We start from the raw sequence: 20429 nt of genomic DNA, 5'->3' as shown, positions 1-20429 counted from the left end.
AGTTTGGGTGGACATCACTTAGTTTTTTTCTAACATATGATAGTTTGATGTATATTCTTAAAAAAGAACAAATGCTGTATATATGAAAATAATGACTGAAATTGAAGAATAAAATCTTCACAAAATTTATAAAAAGCAAAATTTGTTGTATCAAATATTAAAAATAATCAACTCTGAAATACTGCTAAAACTTAAAATTGCCAAATTGTAAAGAAAAGAATACTGGTACCTCACTATAACAGTAAATGTTATCCCATAATTCAGAATTTTGAACAAGGTGGGTCATTATCTCCCTAGGTTTGTCATTAGTCCCAGAAGGACCTTGTTTTGAACACTGTTATAGTGATCCTCTTGACTGTGTACAAATATGCCAGTGAAAAGAACATCAATTAAAAACTGTCACTGAAAGAATAAAAATAGTAACCAAAAGTCTCCAATCTAACTCAGTCTGTTTAAATGGCTGTAACTCATGATGGTAGAAACATTTATAAGGCATATCTAGTATATAAAAGTCTAAATTTCAAAGTTGGACATTGATTCAAGAAGAGAAACATCCATTTGAGTAAAGCTTAATCTTTGAAATGATATCAGCTTGGATATAAATATTCCAAAAGCAAGAAAGGAAATACCAGTAAAGAAATTCAAATTGAGCTTTACAGCTACAAATTGCTGATGTGGTAGTTGAGTAAAATTTCCAGTAGAAAAATAACTCAATGGGATGAGATTTTGTACAGAATATAACTGACCTTTAATTAAGGTGCTCGTGCATTTATAGATTGAGATACTGAGGAGAATGGACTTTATGTCTAACAACACCTGCTCACTGTTGTAATCAGGATGTTTATTTATGATGGTTTTAAATATTTAAAAGCCTTATGCAGTGTAAACCCTCTCCTGATTACTTCTAAATTTGTTAAAAAAGAGAAACTGAAAAATGTTTTATAAAGTTATGGCCTAGTTCAGTCTTGTGGCATATATTAATGGTGTGAAATTTTTTTTTATTTATGAACTAGCTAAAATGTTTTTTTTTTGCAGAGTTATAATTGATCAGACTCAGAGCAGATGGGCAGGGCAGAATCTAATCATTTAACTAAATTGTAGTCTTAATTGCGGAGGTGGTGGTAGGTTGTTGTCTGCCTTTCTTTCATGTTGTTTTTATTAGTTTCTTCAGTGAGTTTCATCTTCCCCCAGATTTAAGAGAATTTGTGGTTGCAAACATCAACAGGTTATTTTTATGCTTCACCTGCCTTTCCCCTGTAATTTTCAATCTTTACTGCCTGTTTGTTTTCTCAGGTTTTCCCCTTTTTGGAAACTAGTTTAAGAGTTGATAAGAAAGTTTTAGTTCTTTAAGGAAATTACTATTTGGATTCAGTCAATCTTCCAGCTTGTTTTAAATTCCCTTCTTTTCATGGTCTTGGTCAGCATTAGATATTCTGCATGAAATGATGGTTTAGTGATGCTACATAGTTCACCATAGAAATCACAAAGTTTGAGCTTACTTGCAGAAATACATGGACAGGCCATTTGGGAAGAAATGAGTAAACTAACACAGAGGGCCCATTGAACACGAACAACTTGCCAAGCTTCTCAAGCTTTATTTTCCATCTTAAGTTTTAAGTTCCAGAATTTTGAGGTCCTGACATAAACTGTGCAAAAAACAAGGGCCTTCTTTTTATATAATGCTGTTTCTTCACTATTACTTAGTTATTATGTTGACCAGTTTTCCACACTGACTTTCTGATACATAGTCACAGCAAAGTGAATTTTTTTGTGCTTCAATGACTTGACTTGCTCCTAATATTTTAAGTCAGACCTCTAATATTTACCATGAATGTGTCTTTATTTTCTGTTGGCTATTTGACATCCTTTTAAGGGGAAAAGGTTATGGGAAAGAGTAATTCATTTGACTGTGTATTCGGTCTACAAGTCTGCTAGTTTCACTTCCATCTGAATTGATGATCACTTTTGATATTTCCATTGATAATCAAGAGTTGAAAAGCTTTGCTTTTAAAAATGTGTTGAAAAAGGTCCCAATTTGTTAAATATTTAATTTTTTATCTTCTCATGAATATGGAATTGCTAAAGTGGTTTAAGGAAAGTTGTATTTTTTTTTTTTAATGCAGTGTACAAAACACCTTGTATTGATTATAGCCTTATTTGAATTAAAATTGGGGCTTCATATAAATACATGCTGGGCTTACCTTACTGGCGATCTTGATGACCCTTGAAATAACGAATATCATGGGCTCACAGTGTCCACTTTTCTATTATCGAGTGTTGGTTTTTATTTGGGGATATTGATTCAAATACCATTTAAAAAAATCTTCATTTAGGACTCTCAATTTATTGGTCCTTTGAGATTTTGAAAGAATAGGCTGAATTCCCCCAGCCTTTTAATTGAATTTCCCTAATTTAAATAATAGTAAAGGGCGGTTTAACCTTCCACCACTACTGCTACCATCAAAACCCAAGTTTCCCTAATACTTTCTTGTTCACATATGCTTCTGCACACCGGTGCTAATAGTAATGCCTACCAGTGGTGACAGCCACAACATTTTTAGATCTTTCTTATTTAATTGTGGTAAATAGGACTAGTTGTAAAAATTGATTATAACCACAGCAGTGGTGAAGTATAGTTTTTTAAAATTACTTGTGTTATTCAGTGGACTTCTTACTTGAAGAGATAATATTTAGCTAAAAGGCTGTTGTCACCATAATTCTGGTTATTGGTAGAGCTATCAGCACTGGTTTTTGAAATAAGTTCTATTTGAGCCCTCCTTGTATACTTTTAGCAATCTTGATGGCCTTCAGAATAGCCGTTTTGATGCCTACTTTTAGTTCTAGTCAAAATAATCAGGTACTCTGTAGCTTTGAAACCCTCTTGTCTTACAGATGTGGTTAGGTGTTGATGTACCAAATCAAGGTAGTAAACAGTCCAAGATGCAGTTGGAGGCCATCCTGCCCTGCCCTATGCTCTGTGAACTGACCTAGCTAGGCCTTGTTCCTCTGTCTGTGAATGCGTGACTCATCGATATGGGCGTTTGTGTTGGGCCCATACCAACCTTGTTTAGTCCCACAGTGTTTTGTTCGCCCCACGGAGGCCAAGAAAGCAGCAGATGAAGCCAAGATGAGGTTTGCCCACATAGATGGAGATCATCTGACACTGCTGAACGTTTACCACGCTTTTAAACAAAGTAAGTTTTAATTAAGTTAAATTTCCACTTTTATGTAAATGTCAAGTAACAATATTGATTTATATTTCTCATTTGACTTTTATTTTTATGTTTATGTATTTGTTATTAATGAGACCTTTGTATTCAAAGCACATCCATAATTTTAAATTCTGATTGGGATAAAAAATGGAGATCTTATTCTGGCTAACTATTTTATTCTAAAAATAAAGCTACATCTTAAATATTTATTGAATAGAAATATTTTATTCTGATTACTTTTTAAATTGCTGAGTCTTTGTGACAGATATTTGTAAGAAAATGCTTTTATATTTTTGCCTTTATAAAACACTTCATCAGATAATCATTTCAATTCAGAGGTATCATATAATGCTAGAATAGTGACTATATCAAAACCATAAAATAATATAAAAATAAAGCATAAGTTTTGTAGAACTTGTATAATACCAGATTATGATCATGTTGATTATTGATCAGTAGACTGAAAACTGAATTTTTCTTAAGATGATACTAATGCAGAATTGTTGCTGTACAGGTTTCTGATTATATAAAAGGTAGTTCATTCAGAAATCTTTAAAACTTTTTTTGCTTTTGGTTCTAATTGTTTTGGGAAGTATAACAGTAGCTTTCTTTATACCATTTTGTTCTAGTGATATAGCTATGTAATTTGTCCATTGCCACTCAATGAGAAAATTGGATCGATAATTCATCTTTTTTGACTACTTTTATCTACGTATTCTGAATCGGGCATGCAAATTTTCAATTTCTCACCTCAGTGAGGGGCTGCAATTAATTTGACAAAGAACACTGCTACTTTTCTCTTTTTCTTCTCACCTTTTCAATTGTATGGGGGTTTGTTTTTGTTTTTTTTCTTATGTCAAGGCATTTATACATATTTGTAGCCTTTATACATATTTGTAGACTTAATAACAGTTTTTAATATTTTCTGATCTTTTGGCAGAGAACGGGGCTGGCCCTGTAATTTCAGGGTTAGGAAATTTCTGTAGCTACAGATGAGCAGCTGCCTTGCAATTTAGTCTCTTAAAAAGTTGCCTGGGAAGTTAATGACTTGTCCTTGGTCTCACAGCTATTTGTGTCAGAAACAGGACTTGAACCTGGTTCTGTCTGACGTGTATATTTTGCCATTTTTCATCGTAAGGAATATTTCAATGAAAATAGTTTGAGGTACAGTGAAACAGTTAAGGTATCTAGCTTTTCTAATTTCAGTTATCAGTTGTTCCCTCAGAATAAATAAACCAATATGAGGACTTGTGGAATTAGTCGCTGTTTTAGTTGTTACTTGTTTTTCACAGGGACATAATCATCTGTAAAGTGCTACCTTCGGCAGAGTTTCTTTGTTTAAAGTTAGTTTGTAATCTGCTTTACCTCTTGAGTAGGCTTTTGGGAGTTTAAATGAGATTTTTGTTTTTAAAGGGAATCTTAAACTTATAATTTAAGGGGTTATTTTGTTTTGTTTTTGTCTAATGTTAATGTCAACAAATTAATTACCTAAGCAGAAGTAATGTTGCAAAGAAAAAAAAATGCTGCCAACAAGCTCTTAAGGGAATAATAAAAATTTGATTCCATTTTAGTTTTTAAGCTGTCTCTCCTTCAGCACAGTCAGTTTTTTTACATGGTATGAACACATACTAATTTGAAGGTAGAACCTCAAGCATATAACTCGATATGTGTGTGTATCTGTGTGTTTGTAGGAGAAATAAGGTGTACCTTTATATTCCTTTATTATGCCAGAGGAAATTTGCTTCTATCACATTTTGCAAGGAATAGTCTTGTCAAATGGGAGTTTAAACACCCAAATAGTATTTTCAATACTAAGTCTTTATAACTAAAAAGTAACACAAGAAGTTTCTGTTAAAGATGCTTTGGAGTAAAGGCTATTTGGGAATTATTTGTGGGGCTTCCAAATGCCATGTGAAACAATGTCTGCTTGTGACTAAAGACTAAAAAAACTTTTTTTCATCTTGAGCCACATTGGTCACTATGAAAATTTATTTTTTTTCCCTAGTGACATCTAAATATGAGGGGGAAAGAGGATAAGGCATCAAGTACTATGTTACATCAACGCACAGGCATTGTCTAGATAAGGGGAAGACAGCATGGTCTACTAGAATGATCTGTAGGACAAGGAGGTCTTAGAAATTAGTGTGGGTTAGGAGAAAGTCCTGGACAGGAAATCAGGAAAAGCCTGGGATTGACTCCTGCCATCATTAGCTGCTTGAACATGAGTCAGTCACTCTCCCCCCAAGTCTTTAGTTTCCTTAATTATAACAGGAGAAGACTAGATGGTTTCTCAGTTTCCTTCCTGTGATAAATCTATGATCTTTTGATCCTTTGAAGTAAATTATTAGAACACTTCTAATTTTAAATCTAAAGTTAGATAAAGTCAAAAGGTTTATGTGGATTGAATTCCATTACAGCTAACTAAATCACAGTTTAAAAGTAAAAATAAATTTCTTGATCTTGGATTTTATTCCACTGAATTAACCCCCCCCCCCCAAAAAAAAATTATTAAGGGAATCATTCAAAATGTCAATTTGGAGATTTATAAATTGAAGCTGGAGGGCACATTAGAAGTCTTTTCAGCTAATCCCCTTCATTTTATGGGTGGCGAAAGTAAGTCTTGAAGACATCAAGTTCCTGAGGTCACATTGGTAGTGGCAAAGACTGAATCTGAGTTTAGATCTTCTGTGCCCTTGGTCATTTTGATTAGTATGGAAATTACTCCATGTGAAGTCGGGGGGGGGGGGGGGAGAATCCAATCGATGTTTTTAAAATTGTATTTCATCTCTATTTTAACTCACTAAGGATTTAGAAAGAGTTTCATGATGACATCTAATTTTAAATGACATGACAGTTATAGAGAGAAAACTCTAGAATTCTAAAGTGCATAAAATAGCTTTATTTTTCTGGTTTGACCATTTAGTTAATATATTTTTTTAATTAGGTAAATTGTTTGGATGATATATATCCTTTTTTTTTTTTTTTTTTTTTTTTTTTTTAACATTGCAGATCATGAGTCGGTTCAGTGGTGTTATGACAACTTCATTAACTACAGGTCCCTGATGTCTGCAGACAATGTACGCCAGCAGCTGTCGCGAATCATGGACAGATTTAATTTACCTCGTAGAAGTACAGATTTCACAAGCAGAGACTATTACATTAATATAAGAAAAGCTTTGGTTACTGGGTATTTTATGCAGGTATGTGAAGAAAATAGGGTAAAAGTCCACTGTTCACATTGGTGTTCTTTACTTTTCTCTAATTGGCCTTTAATTCTTCAAATGTAAAATGAATTTAAGAAACCTAGTGAAAATTGCTCTTAAAAGGTTGTTTAGTCAGGATGTCTCAGAAGAGCTTTTATTAAGAAATTTAATATGTCTGAGAATGTGTAACCAATTAACCCAGTAAATGGCAAAGTTGGCATCGCAAATCATGCATACTTAAATTTTAGTTTTATTAATGTAATCTCACTTGTATCAAATGGCCAATCTGGTCATTATGAAGCTATATAACTGACATTTATTACTTTAAAAGTATAAAAAGAAACCTTTAATTCCTCATAAATTTTTTTTTTCAATTAAGTTTTCTTAATCTAAACAACCAGAAAAATCACATAACCAGAATATTGGCTATACAACTATGGAACGATTATCAATAGTCATATGATGATGACCCTGATATATACACTTTGAATTATTCTTTGTTAGCCTTAACTAGTTTAATTTTATAACTAGAAGCCAACTTTGAGCTTTTAAGCAACTGTTGAACACAGAAAGTCTAAAGGTTTAATGAGAGATTCTACCCATTCCAATCCTTTATGTGCCTCTTCAAGAGGCACATAATTCCTGCAACTGGCTCCCCGAGCAGCATTGTTTATAATTTAACTAGCGGAGATTTACAAGCTGATCTTCATTCTGTTTTTGCTTTAGGAGGAGTTACTTGTACCCATGTAGAAAATATCAGTGTTCTGCAAAGTCAAACAAGGAATGATTTCCAAGAAAACTTCCTAGTCTTAGCTTTTAAATTCTTTCTCCATTTTTTAGGCAGTCTTACAAGTCCAGTTATCTCAGCTATTATTCTCCCTCACAGCCAATTGTCAAGTTCAATTGATTCTCCCTCCAAAGTATTTTTTACATTAATGCTCTCAACTTCATAGTAGCATGTTGATTTAAATTTGTTGACTTCATATATAAATTGTTAGCTAGCATGGGCTAGCTCTCTTTTTCAAATGGCCCTAATCTCCAGATTTCTGTAACTGCTTCTTCTCTTTCACTTTTCCAAACTTCCCACCATGTGCTTTTCCTTCTCAGAAATTATAGTTATTATATATTGCTTCTGTGAACATAGCTAGTTGTATGATGTTTCCCCCACTAGTATGTCTTTGAAAACAGGGCTTATGTCTGTCTTGGTATTCCCTGTTCTCGGGACAATGCCCATAGTAAGAAGAGCTAAATAAGTTTGTTTACCCACTATTTCCCTGACTTTTAAGGCCTTCCTTCCTTTGATCTATCCTTCTGAAATATGCTTGAAATTTTGAGTTATTGCCTGTATAAATAAAAATCCTTAACCTGGCATTAAAAGTTTTCTCCTTTAAACATTGCTCATTTACATATTCCATTTTGGCTAAACTTTGACTAATAGCTGTTCCTCAATCTCATTATGCCCTCTCCTGGCCATCCCCCATGACTAGAATATACTTCCTCCACATTTCTACCTATTAACATACATTCCCTCTGAGTCCTGGCCACTTTTCTAGCTACTTTTCCTGATCTTCTGCTTCCGTAAGTATCCTTCAGAGCATTTGGGGCATCTCCCTGTATCATAGCACCCCCTGTGTCATACTTACTTCCACATGTGCCTTACTCTTTCTATAGCGCTCAGATAAAGAGACTTTTCTGTGTGTCTCTCAATCGATAAATATTTACAGTGGTGTTTCTCTGTGTATTTATATGATCTGTAATGCCAAATCATTGCATAAGACAAATTAACAGCAGAGATATTAAGGAAGACAAAACCTTTGCTTTGTGAGAATGAACTAGAGAAAAAGGTGACATTTTTGTCATAGTAGAAATGTAGAAAATAATTGATTGCATGAAGATTTTATATTTTTGTCACTGGAGTTATCTGGAACTGTACACGTACTTTTATTCTCCCTGTTTTCTCTTCGTTCTGTGATTTTACTGATTATACCAAGTGTGAATAATAAGACTAACTGAACATTGTATGTCTAGTCTGTTCTAGAATGATCTACTCTACTACGAACACATTGCAATACAAAGGCAAGAACCATCTTGGAAGAGTTGATTTTCCTTGTATTTTCATGAAATAAGCCCCACAAGTGCTCATATTTTTTCCCATTCTTTTATTTCACTAGCTCTTAAGAAATTCTTGTAAATTTTAAATATTTCTTGCTGTAATTTCCTCTAGCATTATAGGAAATTTTTTTTAAGTTACCATCTTCTATGAAAGTTCTGTATTTGATGATTTTATTTGTATCTCTTTCCTTACCCTTTCTTTTCTCCAGGCTTTAAAAATATTAAATAGGGCCCTGTTAAACTATAGGAGAGTGGTTATATAGAAGAATTCCAAAGCAAATAAAAAGCTGTACAAGGTTATTTTATCTATTTTGCTCCATTTCTAATAATACTTGATGAAAAAAGGAAATGGCTGCAGATGGAGCTCATCCATTTGCTTTTATATCCAGTTGAATCTGTTTCAACACAGCATATTCAAAGATGGAGCTGAGGAATGAAGATAAATTCCCTTCATCCTCACCCCACTTAATTTTTAACTTTTATCTTGGTAGTTTTCTATAGTTAAAATCCCACTGATTTTTTTAAAGTAGCATTTTCAGGAAATGAGAAGAATTGTGAGAAAATTTCTTATTTTAAAGTATTTTTTCCTTAAAGATTTTATATTCTTTAGCTTGCTTTTCTCCCAAAGTATTATAAATTAAGTAACATTTGGAATATAATCCTAGAATGTCTTCAGAGATGAAAGGAATCTTATAATTCATCCATTTCTACCCTTCTTTTATAGAAGAGAAAGATCTGAGAGATGAGCTGACTTTGTCTCATGTGCTGGCCTAATTTTCCCCCTATTATGTGACCTGGATCAACTCATTCAACTTCTGTGATTTTTTTTTTTTTTTAATGAAGGCACTTGATTTGATATATAGTGTTTTATTGAGCCATTCTTGTATTTTAGAACCTAGTCTGAAATTGGGAGAGTTAGTTCTCCATCTTTAAGTTGTGTGATCACTACTGTACATTATCATTTTGTCAGTGAAAACTAGAAAATTCACTTTGTAGGGGATAGAGGCATTTGTAGATCTTCACTAAACATTTTGAAATGGATTGAGAGGGCAATCTTATCTCATGGGCAAAGCACAAGGTTTGGATTCCCAAGACCTGAGAAGAAAATTAGATGTTATGTCACTGACTAGCTTTGTGGCAGTGACCCTTAGTTATATCATCTGTGAAATGGGGATGCTAGTTGTCTCACAGGATTGTTTTGGACAAACTGCTTTATAAACTGCAAGGTCTTATGATTAATATTGTAGAGATCTATATGCTTGATGAGAACAGCAATATTAATGCTGGGGGAAAGTTACTGATGCTGTGAATGTGACATTATATGCAATGATCTTCATGAAGAGAGGTGTCTTCTCATCTTTTTGTTGAAATTTAAGGATACATACTTACTTTGTAGCATATGGTTTTTATTTTGGAGGGCAGGGTTGTTTCCCTGTTTATATTTTTTAAATCATTTTATATTTTTCTGGTTCTGCCTACTTGTTTTGCATCATGTCATGCTTTTTTGTATTTATGATAGTCATAATTTCTTTCGGTACTGTAGATTCCATTCTATTTATTAACTACATTTTGTTTAGCCAGTCCTCAATCAACGGACATTTATTTGCCTCTGGTTTTTTTCTACTGCAAAAAGTGCTGATGTAACCTGTATGCATGGGGGCTATTTTTACAGACTCCATCTTAAATGATTTTATTTCTGAGGTAATTGAATCTAATAACCAGAATCTACCAATAGCACCTCACTTATAGGGAGGAGAGATCTTCAATTTTTGTGTATTTTGCAGAATCGAAGCTTTATCCTTGTGATCACTGATTTTTTTTTAAATTAATCATTTTGTTAGAAAGTATTTCTTAAATATATACTTGCCTGAACATAAGGAAAAGTGAAATCTTTGCTCCCTCCTCATTCTTCTTGACCTCTCTGTTAAATGGCTCTCTTCTAAGAAACTCTTCTCTGAGTCCACCTAAAATTGTTGTCTGCTCATTTTTCCTCCTCCTGACTTTCTCACTGTCTCCTTTGCTAGATCCTTATCTGGATTTCATCTCCATTTGAAGGTATATTGCAAAGCTGTCCTGTGCGCACTTCCTCCTCCCCTGCCCCTTTGAACATTTTCTTGGTCTTTGAATTCAGATTATTTCCGTCAGTGACACCCAGATTTACATATCCAAGTCTCAACTTCCTCTTGAGTGCCCAGTTTTGGTTCTCACTGCTTGGTAAATATTTCCTCCTGGGTGTCCTGTAGACATTGACTTACTTTAGACATCATTTGTTAACTGCTGTGGTCCCAGATGCTATCTTCAGTCTGCCAGTGAACTGGAAAGCCAAGTTTCTTACATTTGGATCAATTCAGTAATTTGAATGAGCATCTATTATGTGCTGGTCCTCTCTCTTCTTTGGTGAGAATTGGTTATAAAATAACATCACTGCTGCTTTTTATGAGCTCCAAAATTCAAGGTTCTAGAAGTATAAGATTTCATGTAAGAAGGGACCCTTAGAGAGGTTGTTTTACACACTAGAAAACCAAAGCTCAGGGGAGTGATGTCAAAATCGCCCAGAGAGTACTGGGTTTAGTATCCACTGACTCCATATTCATTGATCTGTGAGTTGGATTCTAAGAAACTGCCTGTAAAGGGGCATCACATAGAGCCAAATTTTATATGTTCTAATACTGGTCAAAGCCAAAAGGAAAGCATAAAATTTAGCCTTCGGCAGGTACGTGGGAGGAGTGAAATTCAAAACCACAGAAATGGGAGGCCATAGTTATGCTTGATTAAATAAGTATCTCTTAAAACACTTTAACTTCCCCATTGGTGCATCACAGTATTAATTTAGTTTGGTTTTAATTTTAGGTGGCACATTTGGAACGGACAGGGCATTACTTAACTGTAAAGGATAACCAAGTAGTGCAGCTACATCCTTCAACTGTTCTGGATCACAAGCCAGAATGGGTGCTTTACAATGAATTTGTCCTGACAACAAAGAATTATATCCGGACATGTACAGATATTAAACCGGAATGGTAAGCAGATGGTTTTCTTTGAAATGTTCCATTTTTCCTTAAGAAATGTGGTAGAAAAGTAATTGATACTGTATGAATATGCTGAGTGAATGTGCTGATTGAAGATAGTTAACCATTAATCAGTTCGTGAATTATCAAAATGAATGAAGGATTTGTGTTTGTAGTATTGTGTGGTATGAGATTTTCTCGCAGTTGTTGTTGTTTATTCTGAATTGTACATTTGATATTTGACTTGACATACCTGAAAAATTGACTCGGACTCTGCTTGTCTTATTCCCTGTATGTGAAGTGTTTGACACACAGTGATGGAAGAGTTCACATTTGCAGTTACCACAATTAAGTTCTTTTGCTGTTGGCTCACCAACCAAGGGACTTCTCCTTCGATGTTTTTCACTCAGATGGAAATAGAAACATGCTTGTCTCAAATAAGGCTGCTATATTTGGCCATCCAATAAGAATTCTCTATCACATTGGTAGGAGACAAGTGGTGTTCACCCACTAGGGCCAAGGAGCTGCTCAATCTTGCATCTCACTTAGGGCTTGTGATTCCAGGGCACTTTCTGCAATACCTTAGGTGCTAACCTAACATGGACTGCCATAGAGCCTTTCACAGGATACATGGTTGTTCTTTGACTTGGAAAAGTTTAGTGGTGACTGTTTTTAGATAAACAAATAGAAGGTCTTTAGCTCCATATCTTAGCTTGCATTTTTCTCAAAGCCTTCAGGGTTTGGTTACCTTTCCTAAAGGCTTCAGTGTGCTGACTTGTTTTCACTCTGTCCACTCAGATATCAGGAACTCGTGAGGGGAGAGTGGAAACTGAAAGCCAAAAAGTGAAGAAAGATGGTCTGAGTAATGGGCATAGTATATTGTAAGGTTAGAGTAACCCCAACAGATTACTGTACTGATTGTACTGGCTACCAACTAAAGCCCACCTTATCTCCTGTCTTGTCTGTGCCCGAATCTTCCAAGCCCAATGACAAGTCGATATCTCTTCTTCCTTTCCTTTTGCTTTCATGATTAGATTTATCTAGGTCTAAGAGGGGTACTTTGAAGTCTTCCACTAATGTATTTTTGCTATCCTTTTCCCCTTTTAACTAACTCATTTCCCGTTTTCTTTAAAGAATTTGGGTGCAATGCCATTTGGTACACTCCTTTTATTTCTCACCAGATCTGTAATTTTGTTCCTATAGGGGACTCCCAATGCAGATTGGCATCTATGTTAAAAAACCGAATTCTTTCTTGCTGAAATAAATATTTGAAACAATTTATTATGTCCCATATTTCTTTTCTTTATTCCATCTTAGTAACATAGAAATTTATGTTTTGTGGAGCTGTATTTAAGTTGATTTCTATGAGAATTCAAACAGAAACCTGATTAACATCATAATTGGTAGCAGTGTTGGCAAAAATCTGCTGTACAAATGCAACCAGTGCTGGTTGTTTCAATGTAGAGTTGTTCAACTCCCTCATTATCTATTACCAGAATCCACCCTGGGGTGGGAGATACCAGTTTTGCCCAACATGGTTAGTTGAGGAACTTGGTATTTCTTTGCTTCTTGTGTGGAATTTCTTTCCCTTCATGATAAAGTGTGTTTGAAACCTGAAAATGTGAAACATTGCTGTTTTAGCCCAAAGAATTGACCGAAATCATCCCTAATACTTAAAAGTAATTGGTTTCCTAGGATCTAGTATGATTTGTACAGTTACTTAAAAGTAAAATTGAAGTTGAGTAGAATAATCTGAATAGTCAGTAGTGTATATTCTCCTTAAAATACTAAGAAATGTGTTGTGCCTCAGGTCCCCTTACTAAATTTAGTAATGTGAAGAGAGCTTTTTTTCTTTAAAGACATGTGGAAGTATCCTTTAGAACTATATTTGAGATGGTGAGAAAATTAAACTTGTACTAGTTTTGAGATTAACATTGGAATACTTGGAATATTTTGCATGGGTTTTTATTCGTGAATTGGATTTGCAGATTTTGTCGTGTTCATTAGTATCATAATTGGTAACCATTGTTCAGCCAACAAGTATTGCTTTTACAGTATTTTAATCAAATAGAAATATTGTAATGTTTAAATTTTTGTTGACAGGTTGGTGAAAATTGCCCCTCAATATTATGATATGAGCAATTTCCCGCAGTGTGAAGCGAAGAGACAGTTGGACCGCATCATTGCCAAACTCCAGTCCAAGGAGTACTCACAGTACTGAAGCAAGCGCGTGGAGCTGAGACGAATGAACTCAAAGCTCAAGTTGTGCTCTTCACGTTGGTTCAATAATGGCCTTTATTTGAAAGCTTTTTAATTTTTCTTTACAGTAAATATTCCATTCTGATTTCATAAATTAAACATTTATGCCTCCTTTTTGTGTTGACACTGTAGCTTCATACTGGAAAAGTCGATCAATGTTTTGCAGTTTATTGAAAGTAGTTCTATATATATAACAATGTTATAAGCATTTCTTTAGAAATGGTTGAAAATGCTTCTAAAATGTGATTATCGACCATGGTATGCATGATCGTTGTAATTGTTGACATTCCTTTTAGAAGTTGTGAAATGTTACAACTTGTGCTTATGTAGACACAATCTTCGGTCTCAGTACAGAGGCAATGACTTCAATAAAGTCTATTTATACTAATTTTGGCCAGAGTACTTCAGTATCTTTGTTCTGGTCTCAGAATGGATAGATTTCTTTTCCTTTACCCCTCAGTGTAAGTGCTAAAGTAATGATAAATGTAACATTTGTGATATGAGGCAAAAGGTTTACATGTTATATATCATATAAACTCAGGTCTATTCACTTTTCTCTACAGTAACGTCTTCATAGAAATTAATCAAATTTATCATTCAAAAAGCCTATCCTGGAGTCTTGGTATGTAAAATAAGATGTAATATAATTGGAGAAAATGAGTGCTAGGACATGATTTTCATCCAAAATAAAAATTTGAGAAGAAAGGCTATATAGTAATAATCTTTCCTCTCCCCTTCCCCCCATACATAGAATACATTTTCTCTTCCCTCCCTTTTGCAGGCTACTTACCCTGTCTCATGTTACAGGCAATTTAATTTAATTTAATTAGATCATTAAGTTGCAAAAGTGTTGCTAACCTACATCAGTGGATGGAATGTTCACACAGAATTTCCTTCATTGATGAAGTCACAGGCTTTAATCCCCGTCCCATCACATGTTACACTGACCCACCTCCAAAAAGGAAGTAAAAGTTGTATTACTAAATATTTTTTAAAGATCATGCTTTTCCTGGGTAGTTTAAAAGAAAGTAGCTTCTTGTTGGTTTGTGAAACTGATCAAATGTGAAAGTGTCACAATAGATCCTGAGCGTTGAATGTCCCGGGCTAGGCAGCATCATGCATTTGAAAGGTAAAACATTTTCATGTCAGGAATTGGAGTTTTTACTTGGCAGTTAGACTAATAAAACTATTTAGCACCACAAGTCAAAAATACAGGCCATTTTTGTCTCGAGGTGTGTGGGTGGGGTGGGGGGGAAGTTTCTATTCTGAATCTCACATAAATGGACTTTTTCTCAACTGTAGGTTTAAGGTATTAAAATGAATGTGCTATTAAATAATGCTTCATTTGATCAATTTCTAAAGGTAAATTTGTAGGTATATATTGTGTTTCAAAGGTATATTTAGTAGTTGGTCCTACTTTATAACATTAACTCTTTGAAGCCACTAAGGCCTTACATAATGGTAATTGTCATTCACTAAATTGTGCCCTAGTGACCTTGAAGGGACTAATATACATGATTTGTTTCCAAAGAAATTTCTACACTAGGAGAATATATCTGATTACATTTGGAATACATTTATAGATCAATTTTAAAACTCACTGCACTTGAGTCCTTTGGCTATATTACCTGTTAGGGGTCAATGTGGTTCTTTTTCTTTTTATGTTTTTTTTCCCCTTTTAAAGGCTAGGCTTAATAAAAGTGACCTTCTGGCACTTGACTCAAACTGTGTTTTCATGGGAAAGTATTGTCAAAGGAATACACTTTATAAAAATGACCTGTTTAAGATCTATGCTACAAATGTACAATTTCTGGGTCGTTGTAAATGTCAATTGGAGCCTTTATAGATTTCGGGGTGGCTTACTTTAAATGGAGTAATCTTGAACTTTAAATTTGATGCTTCAAAGCTATGCATTTCAGTTGATGTCGAGCAAAGATTTTCAGAACAAAGTTTAGCAAAGTTTCTAGGAAAAGTAACAGCAGTCTAATAATAGATATACTTCTTGTTAATAGGAGCTATTATATATATATATATTATATAGATAACAGGAGACAGTAGGTCTAGGCAACTTCCCTGCCTTCATCATGTTTAATGTTATTTTCACTTGAAGGCACCTGACCAAAGCTTAGGCATTCTAAGGATTGAAAAACATTTGTATGTGACATTATGTGCCATGTCTGTTATAGAGATTGCCAATTCCTACTTTAGAATTAAATTTTGCTTAATATGTTAAATTGTTTTACATTTTACTTTTCCCAATAAGGAATTTGAGGGTAATTTTTCAGTGAAAAAGGCAACTGTTAATTAAATGTTCGCTGTATCCTTTAAATGACTTGATTTGGTGGGGATTAAGCAGTGTCATAGAATTTTGGATGAGGAGACTTGAGGTCCGGGAGGCTGAGTCCATAATCATATGGCCAGTTAGTTACAGTTATATTAAAAATAAACCAGATTTTTATTTCAAAAGGCAGGAAGGATTGGTTTTCTTGAGTTAGGGAATTTTTAAAGCTTTTTTTTTTTTTTTTTTTTTTTTTTTTTTTTTTAATTAGGCTCTCTCATTTCTTAAAGTATTAGCAGCTGCCATGAGGATAGTATGAGGAAAAGAGGAATGTAAGAGAGAGAAATGACTAAAAAGTTGATGGCTAGGGAATTAACAGAATTTTATAAGATTTTGGAATTTGGATGGCACTTCAGACTTCCTAATAATCTATATCATTCAATGAAAAAGACTCCCAAAATCATCATAACCAGCCATTGCTTAAATACCTCTAATGAAGAGGAGCTAGGAGTTCTTTTGATGAGCTAGGGTCTCTTACTCTATTTTTTAAAGTTTTTCTTTATTTGAAACATTTGATTATTTGTAATGTCCATTTCCTAATTATTGTCTAACCTTCAGCAGTGGGATAGAACATTTTTGTTCCCTTTTTTTGCACTGTGTGAAGAAAATTCATGTCTCCCTTTACATTATTTTCAGACATTTCACCCTGCTTGTGTTTTCTTGGCTTGATCAGGTTTGTCAGAATTTCAAGGTTGTACACACAACTGACCCCTGTATGGGGTTCTAGATGTGATCTGTAGGACCACTTGAGAGAGGTCTTGATAGGCTCAACTGGATTGCTATTCAAGTTCCTTCCAGCTTGTGGATTCTGTGCTTCTTCTGTTCATTTGTCTAAAGTATGGATTAGACTTGCTCATGATTCCATCTCTGAAATTCTCTGATTCTAATGTAGACAAAGATGAAAGCATTTCGAGTTATTGTGAGTTGTTTTGATAACTGCAGTGATTTTATCACCTTTAACAAGATCAGTTCATTAAATTTTTTTTCACATTGACTGCTGTCAAGCCAGCCATTCTCCATACTGTAGTTGACTTTGAATTTCTAACAGTTCATTTTAAGATTGTAAAGTTGCTTAGTAGCAAAAAAATGTTTTCTGGAGATCTTAATGTAGTTAATTTTTTGAGTCCTTCAACGGTATTATAAGGGTGCTTTTTTAAAATTGTATCTTGGTTTATAGTTTGTATAACAAAGTGCTCTTTCTAGTGTGGTGTTAATGCTGCTAGAACTAAGCTGAGAATTCAGTTAGTCATGTTAATCTTGTACCATTATAATCGGGAGAGGTTTATTCGATATGTAAATGTAAAAATAAGGTTTGTATATTTGATAGTTTTTTAAATTGTCCCATGGAACAATTAGATTAGATTGTGTTCCTAAAAATGTGCAAATAACAAATGTGGCCAAATTTAGTCATTCAGCATATATGGTTTTGAGTTCCCTTGTGTTTATAGTAATGTCCTAGATCTGAGGTAGTTATTAAAATACAAGGTGCCTCTTCAGCCCCCTCCTTTCAGGGTCTTAAACTCTAAATAGGAGAGATCTGATGGACATTATTTCACACTGGTATATGATCAGTACAATAAGAAAAGAGCTTCATTGAGGAAGAGATGGGATTTTTATCTGCTACCTGGAAGAGCATTAGGATTTTAGCCCGCAGGTGTTCCTGGGAGATAACAGCATGCCAGACTTGTAGGAAAGAGTTCAGGCACAGGAAGTTTGGCCAGAAAGGTGTTCAGTGTCCTAGAAATCGAGAGATACAGGTTTCTAGAAGTGGAAGATGAATATGAAAAAGAACTCATAGAGATGTCATGAATTTAAAACTAAGAGGAGTATTTTTACTGATTTTAGGGAATTCTTTAAAAATATCAACTTTTAGGTCGTTTGAATAGAATAGTGGTAAAGTGTAATACTTGGAGAAATTTGGTAGAAGGAAAGTTTTCTTGTTTTTTAATTTTGGAGAGCTTGAATGTGTTTTTAGGCAGAGAGGGAAAACGTAAAGATCAAGAGGGAGATGGAATTAAACACAGATGAAAAGGCCAGCCTTTGAGGATAAGGAGGAATGAATCATAATGCAGAGATTTTGGAAGTTTTAGAGAACGCGTTCGCTTAGAATGGAATCGAGCTAGTTTAGGAACATTAAAAAAATGTGGAAAAAACTTGAGGCAGCTGTATGTCATAAAATAAATATAAAGGGCAAAAGGTTTGCTGAGCGGCTTGCCAGCCAAGGTTCGATTCTTTCAGTTTAGCCTAAATGTAGAAAATGGTTGAGCATTGGAAAAGCCATTCCTTTGGAATTCAGAATTGGGGAGTGATGTGGGTTGGTGTTCGGGATTCAAAAACCCTTATAATTTGAGGATCTTTTTAGAAATCAAAATGCTTTTGTTTTTTAAAATTGACCTTACATCTTTCACTATGTTTTAAACATGAGAGACAAACAATAGTGACAGTTCTTTCTCTTAGTTTATGCAAAGTGAACCATCTTTATTTCAGACCATAAATTCTTTAGACAATTGAACAGGTGTTCACAAGTTATTTGAAATAGGGAATTTTAGCTCACTTCTATATATTAGACATGCCTGATACCTGAGGAATGATCAGAAGAAAATTAAGGTGGCTGCTCTTACTGAAAGCAATTTGTTGCATGGAAGTTCTATAAAACAGTGATGTGGGGAGAGCTATTTCTTAATGGTTGTAAGAGTGTTTTGTTAATAGTGTTGTGAATTGTACAGTGGAATAACAACACTAAATACACTCAAACTTTATGGCGCTAGTGCATACTTAATACCTCATCAAAGAGCCCAGAGGCTTTATGCAGGTAACCTCTACCAGTGCTATTCCTGTTCTTAATTAAATAAGGGAAGATTTTAATTTTAAAAGATCACGGAAAGTAATGTGAGCTATTAGTAGGCAGCATGAATAAGATTTCATCTGTGTATTATGATGGTGGGTGTTTGAGATTGATTTTAGTATATTTGCTTTATGTATTTGTATGCAATCATAGTTATGCTTATCAGCAGTAAAAGATATAAAACAAGTTACTGGAAAGATTATATATTGTAAAAAAGTTACTGAAAAAATTTTAAAGCTTTATTTTGACAATTTTGTCTGATGTGTACTTCCTAAGATTAAATACATTACCAGAATGTATTTGTTTCTTAGATTATCTGACATATGGTTTATATTACACCTGCATTACTGTATTTTATATTTTCTTGCATTTTTAAACTAAACCTTCCAATCTCATGTGTTCTGATGTACTCAATTTTCCTAAAGTATATTATTCATTTTTTCCTTATAGATGCAAAATAAATGTGTATTGTTGATGAACTTTCAATAAAGTGCTGCTCTGGTGCCTCATGGAGGTAACCCTGGATTCTCAAAGGCTATGCCAATAAATTATAAACTTGGAAAGGTCCCACAAAAAGAAAACTAGGATAGACCTAGAAGCAGTGGATAGGATATGCCAAAGAGGCTGGTTTTATTTAAGAAAAAAAGTAAACTTCCTTGTAATTAGAGCTATTCTGAAGTTGAACATACTGCTTTTGGAAATAGTCTGTTCATACTCTGTAAAAGTCCTTAGGCCAAGGCTGCTGGAAAACCATTTGTAGCTTATTTTAGAAAATTTTTGTTTATGGACAATTTGTACTGAGGTCCTTTACTACTTTACTTTTGATTTCTGTGAAGTTGCAGAAATTCACATTTTAGCTCAGTGTTAGTGAAGTAAAACTTCAGTTACCTTGATTCATAAGAGACTGATCAGTGCAACATGTTGACCCATAGTCTTTTTGGCTACAACATCTTAAAAATTGCCTGTAAAATTTTGGAACAATTGGAGTTTGTTAGTATTAGGAATTCTCACGCTGAATGAAAGGTATCCTCAGTGTTGAAGTTGATACTGAAACTAATCTTGATAAGGGGAACAGGTTCTGCAAATGAATTCTAGAGGTGAGTACTTGTACTTTGTCTCAAGATGAATGTCTTCACTGTGTGGGTATATAACAATTCCTGCACAAAATTGGGAGTATGTGATGTGTACCCTATCTTTTAAGGCATTGAAACACTCTTTTACATGTGACCAGCAATATCCTGTTTAATTTATTAATTTCCCCAACATTATGTTTTGATTGCCAAAAATGTTGAAGGGCAATTTTACTATAATGATTTTTCCCATAAAAAACTTCCAGTTTTATAGAAATTCAGCATTGGAAATTTAATATTTGATTTTGTACTGACATTTGAGTGCCCACCAATAAACTGATTTGATGTTCATTTCCCTGTAAAGAGGGGCAAACACCATTCT

General features: G+C 34.1%; 1 protein-coding gene across 1 annotated transcript in view; it reads left to right on the top strand.

Moving 5' to 3' along the window:
• The window catches only part of DHX15 (DEAH-box helicase 15), a 66618-nt gene extending 52431 nt beyond the window's left edge, over positions 1 to 14187 (top strand). The window contains exons 11-14 of the mRNA XM_031942203.1: positions 3072 to 3194; positions 6222 to 6412; positions 11378 to 11547; positions 13639 to 14187. Coding sequence (XP_031798063.1) covers positions 3072 to 3194; positions 6222 to 6412; positions 11378 to 11547; positions 13639 to 13756 — 602 coding nt within the window. The 3' untranslated portion in view covers positions 13757 to 14187. The remainder of the gene's footprint in view (positions 1 to 3071; positions 3195 to 6221; positions 6413 to 11377; positions 11548 to 13638) is intronic.
• The last annotated feature ends 6242 nt before the right edge of the window (positions 14188 to 20429 follow it).

The sequence above is a fragment of the Sarcophilus harrisii genome, chromosome 6 (genome assembly GCF_902635505.1).
Source record: "Sarcophilus harrisii chromosome 6, mSarHar1.11, whole genome shotgun sequence".
In the NCBI taxonomy this organism is placed as follows: Eukaryota; Metazoa; Chordata; class Mammalia; order Dasyuromorphia; family Dasyuridae; genus Sarcophilus; species Sarcophilus harrisii.
The sequence above is the reverse complement of the archived record's forward strand: the minus strand, read 5'-3'. Positions and strand labels throughout refer to the sequence as shown.